This window comes from Zonotrichia leucophrys, chromosome 2 (assembly GCF_028769735.1).
Source record: "Zonotrichia leucophrys gambelii isolate GWCS_2022_RI chromosome 2, RI_Zleu_2.0, whole genome shotgun sequence".
NCBI lineage: Eukaryota > Metazoa > Chordata > Aves > Passeriformes > Passerellidae > Zonotrichia > Zonotrichia leucophrys.
In genome coordinates, this window is record NC_088171.1 from 17,338,280 (window position 1) to 17,346,221 (window position 7,942).

At 41.8% G+C, this 7,942-nt stretch overlaps 1 protein-coding gene across 4 annotated transcripts in view; it reads right to left on the bottom strand.

Annotated features, from left to right (window-relative positions):
• The window catches only part of ACBD5 (acyl-CoA binding domain containing 5), a 30,437-nt gene extending 24,078 nt beyond the window's left edge, over window positions 1-6,359 (bottom strand). For all 4 annotated transcript variants that reach the window (XM_064704063.1, XM_064704062.1, XM_064704061.1 and 1 more), the window contains exons 1-3: window positions 5,947-6,359; window positions 4,710-4,830; window positions 3,179-3,251 (exon numbers count right to left, since the gene is read on the bottom strand). In XM_064704063.1, the coding sequence (XP_064560133.1) occupies window positions 3,179-3,251; window positions 4,710-4,830; window positions 5,947-6,022 (270 nt within the window). In that variant the 5' untranslated portion in view covers window positions 6,023-6,359. The remainder of the gene's footprint in view (window positions 1-3,178; window positions 3,252-4,709; window positions 4,831-5,946) is intronic.
• Window positions 6,360-7,942: the final 1,583 nt, after the last annotated feature.

Below are 7,942 nucleotides of genomic sequence, written 5' to 3' on the forward strand. Positions count from 1 at the left end.
TGGAATGTAAGGAGCAGATCAAAAATGCTCTACTAGGTCCTTCTAAGCCCAAACAAAAAAATGGGCACAATACAGCAAAACTGAAACAGCATAAAGATCCACTTAGAAGAACAAACTAGAACCAAGTTCTGCTCTCGAAGTCATTTGGAGCATTTCTTCATTTTAAGTTACAAACACAGTATCTTTGATCACATGATAGGAATGCAAAATCTTAAATCTAAAATAAATTAAACAGAAGATGTTCAATAGTTGGATACTGTTTTTAAAGCACATACTATTACTGTCCCATTCTCGTTTAAATCCTTTCAAACAACCTTTTTGCCAATAGCTTTGTTCCTCTTTCATCCTCTACATTTTTAGTTATCATATTTCAAAAGTAGCAATAGCTATAGGTGAAAACACAGGCTGAAGCAAACTAACAGCTACAGTGCACCTCCTCCTCCTCCTCCTGAGGGCCACCAAGAAAGCAACAGATGAAGGGACATGCTGCCACAGAACATGCTGCTCAAAGGCACCCAGCACACCAGCAAGCAGTAGGAGCAAAAGCTGCAGCATTACTGCACAGAGCAGGAGCTCCAGGCTGGCAAGTCAACACTTGCAAACCAGTCAAGGATACCAAGAGACAACAATTCTATCAACCTGCAGCTTCACTGCCACTTCTCTGATCTGCTCAGTGTATGTAATTCACTCTGTCTTTGTCAGGGAGAAATACTCAGATACAGAGAGCTGGATATGAAACACAGATGGAACACTTTTGTGATTGCCGATTTTTTCGTTTCAATAACATTGAGAGAAAGAAGCCTTTTCTAGAATAAGACTTGTATTTGTTATGCAGTTATTTCTCTAGTCAGCTCTGTAAACTGCTTCACAGATGCATTTCTGTGATGTCTGCACATTACTGCCCTTCATGTATTCTAAACAGACCTCAATATATTCTGTGCTACTTATAGCACTTATAATTTCTTTCTAACTGCTAGCTTTTAGGTGAGCACAAAAGGAGAAAATACTTTGACCAGCAAAAGTAACTGCTTGCTTACTAAAGCCACTAAGCTTAATAAGCAACCTCAAAAATTCAAAGTGAAAAATAAGTTATTATGTACCCTGATTTACTGTTTTCCTTGGATGTCACACAATTCATATATATACTCATGTTTTAAATTAGAAACACCACATAGTGTTAACACTTCATGCTAAGATATCACTTATTTGTAATACATAAGAAAACAATATATCTGAAATGTAAACAAATTCGTTTAAACAGCATTGCAAAATAAATTTCAGAAATGCAACCTGAAACAAACTAACCTTGAGTCTGAGCTCGGGCGCATTTTGTTTATTTTAACTAAAAATAATACATTTGTGCTCATCTCTCATCAGCATAAAGCTCACCCAGACACATTCCCAACTGTGATTTTCAAGGTTACAACATTAAGGAGGAAAAAAACCCCCAAACGAATTTGGGATTTTGGAACAGAGACATCTGATGCATGCACAGCCCAAACACAGTGTGCAAATGCCAGGGAATGCCCCAGGGCTGGGGGAATATGGCAGGCTTATACACCCTTACACACAGTCCTGGGATATCAGCATACAAGTGGGTTTTTGCACCCTCAGACAACAGCAGACTGCCCACAGTAAGTCCACAAGGATTAGTGCAGTATGTGCTGATAGAACAACCCAGTGGATCCATCTGAAATGCACTTCCATTGACATTGCAAGTAGAATCAATTGGGATGGAAAAGCAGAAGCTAGGATTCCAAATGTGAGAGCTGAAACAGCACCAATGCAGGGTAAACAGACTCCCCAGTTTCAAAGTGGAGCAAGGCAGGAAGTCATCTGCTCTTTATTCCCTACACATAATCCACACAGAAGCAGAATATTTATGGTTCATTAGGGTCAAGGAGGCAAACTTCCTCACAGGAGTCTTACTAGAGTTTTTTTAAAACAAACATTGCAGTTTCACTTGGTTTTAGTGTCTTGACCAAACCAGTTATTGCACTAAAAAAAATCCATATGGTAATCTACTGCAATATCACACATATTGAATTCAAGGTTTGAAATGAAGGACTTAACCTTGTGGCACACATTCAAAGGAATTGTTTAAATTTAGTGGGATTTTTAACCAAACAAACAGTATTTGGCCTTCTGGGTTTTCTGGAGCTGCTTATTTTCCAGTTTAGAGCAGATACAGTAATAGCAGCAGGAACTAAATTACCAGAACTATAGACAGGAAAAAGAACATAAATCAGACTCCAGCTCCTTGCCTAGTAAAAATTTTTGTTGTATCACCCATTAAATAGATACAGAGTTTGATGCCAAGATAGTGGCCTCAGGAAAAAGCAAGTGTATTTGGAGTAGAACATTTTCCCTTTGACTCAAACCTCATTATAATAATAGATTACAACTATGGTTTTGTTCAGACTGACAGCAAATAATCTTTAAACTGGAAAAGTAATCTCTAAAAGTTTCAGAGAAAAGACTGCAGTGAAAAGGGTTAGTTAAGAAACGCCATGAAACTTTTAACTCTGTTTACTTTAGTTAATGCTGCAATTCCTGCTTAATATGATAACTGTGACTGCTTACAAGTTACATCTATTTGAAAACAGAGCACATTACTCAATGCTAATAGCTTCACTGCAACTATAACATTCATGGAATGTTTTTGTAACAAGTACAGAAAATTCAGGTTGCTGAATTCTTCCTGAAAAATAGAAAATTATTAGGTTTACATATTGGATTATATTCATGTCTTCAGTCATAAGAGTGAGACCTTTTCTCCTAAACTTCTTCTGGAAAGTTGTTTTAGTCTCTTTTCCAGAATAAGGATCACTTACCTCTCTCAGCTCTAAGAACTGAGGCATTGTGCAGTACAGTTTTTTTTCCTTAATGCCCCCTTTACCATTACTTCAGTATTTCACTTTCTTTAGCTTTGTCATTTAAGCTTTGTATCAGCTAGAGCTCTCATGTTTCTCTGAAAACAACACAAATTCTGTGTTTTCAAGGAACTTTGTCATTTTCTTTTCCCCACAGGCCAAACAGCATAGTACTGAAATGTAACAGTTCACATAGGGGATAACTCATTTGGAGCTTTGGCAGCAGCAGTCAGCAAGACTCCCCTCACATTCCTCTATTTCTGGAACATTTTTTTCTAGAAAAATCTCTTCCTTAGTAAACATACCTTTTTCATTTCATCAACATAAGCTATCATGGCTTCTTCTTTGGACATGTTTCCCAAGGCACTCCATGCATCCCTAGGAAAGAAAGTCACATACACCTTCAGTATCTTCAGGGCAAACTGGATTTTTTTCAACTTGGCCTTAAGTAGGTCAGTTATGTAATGTCCAAAGTTACTCTGATACAAGTAAAACGCAAGAATGATTCACATTAATTTTTAAGTACAAATATATAATTTGCTGAGATAATCACACAGTGGAAGAAGAAGCAATGAACTGAACAGACTGGGGACTGAAGAGTTCCTCACTGACTATCTGTGATTATGTACCCAGTAAGTTGAAAATAAGCCCAGATAAAAGACACACATATTACCCTTCTGACTAAGCTGAGTTTAAGATCCTGTGCTGTATAAAACAAACAGACCCAGATACCTCAGCCAGCACTTACAAACAGCTGTCACTGAGGTAGAATAAGCTACAAGGAAAATCTGTCCTTTTTGAGTTTAGCAGCTGGGGAAAGACACATCAACCTAGAAGGCAAATAGTTACCACAGCAGCTACTTATGACCTAAATAAAATCTTCCCCTCTCCAACTCTGCAAGACAGCAAACTCTATCCAAATTTACCAGTATTGCACAAGGCATCTCTCAGACCACAGACTGCAATAAAACAGTTCCTCAGTCTCACACATTATTTGACATTTCAGAGTACTTGTCCCACTCATAGAAAACCACCAAGGTTGGTGGCTGACATTCCAGCTACAACCAGCCAGGTGGATGAAAGCTCCCAGCCCTAGTCTATCCCCTGCACTCTGCCTTGGGGAAGATGAGGAAGAAGGGAGGAGGAAAAAAAAAAGTCCTAGGAATAATGTTTTCACAGATTCCCTAGAATACCACAACCACAAAGACAACGATAATATTTGTTTTTTAGGACAAATTATCATTAAAATATTACAAGCAAAACCTTCATATTGGCTTCTCAAAGAGAACTTAGCAATTTGGTGAATAAGAATTCTTCCCAGGCCAAGGCAAACACAGATAGTGGGAAGACCTGCCACTGAGCAGACAAACCAGAAAGACATAAAGCCAACCTCCCCATCAAGAGCCCAAAGCTGTATTAGTGGTTGCCAGTGAGCATTTATTTACTTCAGGCTCACATCACACAAGAAAACTCAAGGAAGAGCTCCAGACACTCCTCCACATCACTTATTCTTCAGAGCACCTAAGACTTCATTGTAAAACATGGGATAAACACTGCAGAGGTACCATGATGGTGGTTGCCCAAGAAAAACCTGCCCACCTGCATAATCCAAGGGAACGTTTCCACCTGCAACTCTGAGAAGTGATCAATTATCTGAGTTAGAAAGTCAGAATAAAACAGAAAACTAATTCAAGCATCAAAGGTTATAAATGTTCTTTTTATTTAAAAAAGAAAGCGTTTAGAGAGCTTCTTTCTCCAAGTGCTACTCTTCTAAACATCTCCACTCTGAACATTACAAAAAAAAAATCCCCAAAACAACAACTCATGAAAAGTTACCATTTGTATCTACCAATTGGATCCCAAAATCCAGGTCGAGGAATGTTACAGGGTCCTTGGGTTGCTTGCTTATAAAAGCTATAGAACTTGAGCATCATTTCATTCGTTGGCTGGAATGAACCTAGTGAAAACATTTTAAAATACAATTAAATTGTCATCAAGAATATTAGTGAGTATTTTACAAGCCTAATGGTTCTGTGACAAAACAGCCTGCAGCCTGTTACAGCAGTACAGTATAAGTCAACAGAGAACATCTTCACATCATTTATCTGAGAACCAGCACCACTGAAAATATTTACTATACAAACAGCAAGTTTCAGATGGAGTTTAAAGGACTATAACCTTTCCTACTGCTAAGGTCAAACTCCACAATTAGAATAAAAAAAGGTAATAAGTAACATCAAGCCGATGTCCTTTCACTCAGTTTAAAGGGACAGGTTTGGCTCTAAGTAAACAAAGTATCGTGCAAGTCACTTTACTGTTAACAAATGGTAACTTATTGCGAGCCTCCAGAAGCTAAAAAACAAACAAAAAATCCAAATAAACACAACCCAAACCACGGCCTTCTGCAGTGTTTTTGTTTACCTCAGGTATTTGACAACTTTCAGTAAAAGTTTCACCGTACCTCCCGATTTGGTTTCCTCTTCTTCCTTTGTGGAACACATTTTTGTAGAGGTAAAAAATGTAAATATAAAACTCTTAACAGCTAGCAGGGAAGATTCATAACCAATCCACTAAATCAAGTAGCTTGAGGTTGGATTCTAAACATTAGAAGCTTACAGTGACATTTACCTCAAAAACATCCGATTTTACATTACACCAGAATTAATGGTGTATGAAATAAATGTTTTTTTAAAATTATCATAGCTCTTATCAAAAAGATAAGGTTTTTTTTTCCTTTTCCATTTTGTTAACTCTTTCAGCAGAGGGAACTCACGGTAACAGCTTTGTTAAAGCAACTTTAGGGTTTCAGGGAGGCTGAGATCGCGGGGAGCTGCCTGATCCCCTGGTCCAGGCGCCCGGCTGAGGAGCTCCTGGCAGGGCTCAGAAGGCCCCCGAGCCCGGGGCTCCCCGACAGGCGGGGAGCAGCACTAATGCCGAGCTTGGCAGCGGTTCTCCAGGGCTGCTGGGGCGGCCCCGCTGCCCCGAGCCCCCGCGGCCCGACGGGCCCTGCCCGCTCCCGGAGCCGCCCGGTACCGATGGCGCCGCTGCCGCCGGACCCTCCCGCCGCACTCACCATTTTTGGGCAGGCTCTGGATCACCTTCACGGCCGCCTCGAACCTGGTGGCGTGCAGAGAGCCGGTCTCGGCCATGGCCCCGGCCCCTCAGCGCCTCCTGCTCGGCTGCCGGACCGCGTCCGGCGGGGCAGGCTCGGCTCAGCTCAGCGCCCCCGCCGCAGCCGCCTGCACGGGAGCGGTGCCGGGAGGAGCCGGGCCGTACCCAGCCCCAGTCCCAGCTCCACCGGCCTCGGCCTCGGCCCCCGCCCCCGCGCCCTCCCCTCCGGCGGGGCCGGGACAGCCCGCCCAGCACCTCGGACCTGCCTCGCCCCTCACCCCCGCCCGGCCCCGCGCTCAGCCCAGCCCAGCCCGACCTCCGCCCCGGCCTCAGGCGCCCATGTTACGTCTCCCACAGCGGCTCCCTGCCCTTCCCTCCTCCCGCACCGCCCCGAGGCCGCGGGGGCACGACGGGAAACGTAGTTTCTTTGTCTCTCCTTCCTCTTCCTCCCCTCTCTCCCCTCTGCTTGTATTGCTGCAATACGGGGAAATTTGAAAACGTGCCATTGCCATATTCCACCCGTTTTATGGACCTCAGTTATCTACAGGACACTTACCACCTGGCAGCCTGCTGTGCTGCTGCCTCCCCTCCTCACAGCCATCCTCATACCTGCACCTAGTCACACACAATTCACCTAAATTACCACTGTAGACACATTTTTTGAAATAGTTTGAATGACTCCTATTTCCATTAAAATTTTAGGCATGCCTAGAACCCAGGGAGCAGCTATTTCCATGGTATCCAGAGATGTGGGTGAATAACAGCACAGTTAGCTCGGTAGCTTATAAATGAATGTCCTTATTCAAAAGCGCTGTGCATCCAGCACTCTGCAAAGTCAAACAAAAGTATGCTAAACCAACTGCTTTTGTAGCAAATGGAATAATTTACCCAGTGAGCAACAGGATGAATTAACAGCCCCATTGAATGGAATTGAGTCCAAAAACTTGGCATTTCAGTCAGTTCATTTATCTAGTACACAATATATATTTTAAATTCCTCTGAAGGCAGTTGTGTGCTCACAGTGTATGCCCTCTGGTGGGAAAGAAAAGCTCCAGAGAGAGGGAATTAGAGCAGATCAGCCCCAGCTCTGCTGAGCTAGTGCATTCTACAAGGTCAGCAGCCAGCTGGCCTGGGGAGAGCTTTGCTGGAGAGAAGCTGACAATTCCAGAGGTGTTCAGATAGGATTCCCCACACTGGGGAAATGATGAACCCGTGTTTAGAGCACTGCTCCACTCCTGAATGTTACAGAATAATTTCTCTGCATTTTTCATTTTGAGTGCTAGATTTCTAAAGTACTTGTGAGCTTCATACTAAGATCTATCATGTTTTTTATCCATGAAGGTAGGAATGACAGAAGCTCAGATCAAAGAGAAGTGCTTTTTGAAGATAAATGGGTCTCTGTATTCTTTGAGCATGCAAGGAGTTAATTTCAAAAGTAATAACAAAATTAGGAGCCTTTTGTGAAGCCAGCTGATGTGTAAATTCTGTTTATCCCAGACAATCTATAATGATGTTTGCCTTTTAATTGATTTAAGAGAAACGCAGTCTGCATTTTTATAATGAATGTTCCCAGACTTTCACTGGAAGTAGGCTTTAGAAGAGATGCAAATGACAACCTATTTAATGTCTGTGTGCAGAAACAGAAGCTGCCCTCTTTGAACTGAAGATGTGTGAGGGTGTAAGATCTGCAGATCCAGAATGAGGCAATTGAAGTAGCCCAAAATAATCAGTATCATCATGCTCTGACACAAGCATGAAATAGTAAATGAGAGGCAAATTTTGAGCACTGACGAACATTTTGTGAGAACATATCACAAATGACTCGTTAATTTTAGTGTTCATATTTAATACTAATTAGCATTGTTAATAGATGTCTTTATGTATTTTGCATCCTTGGTGCTGTGACTTCTATGAAATTAACTATGAAGAGTTAACAATAATTAAATGTACAGGTAATT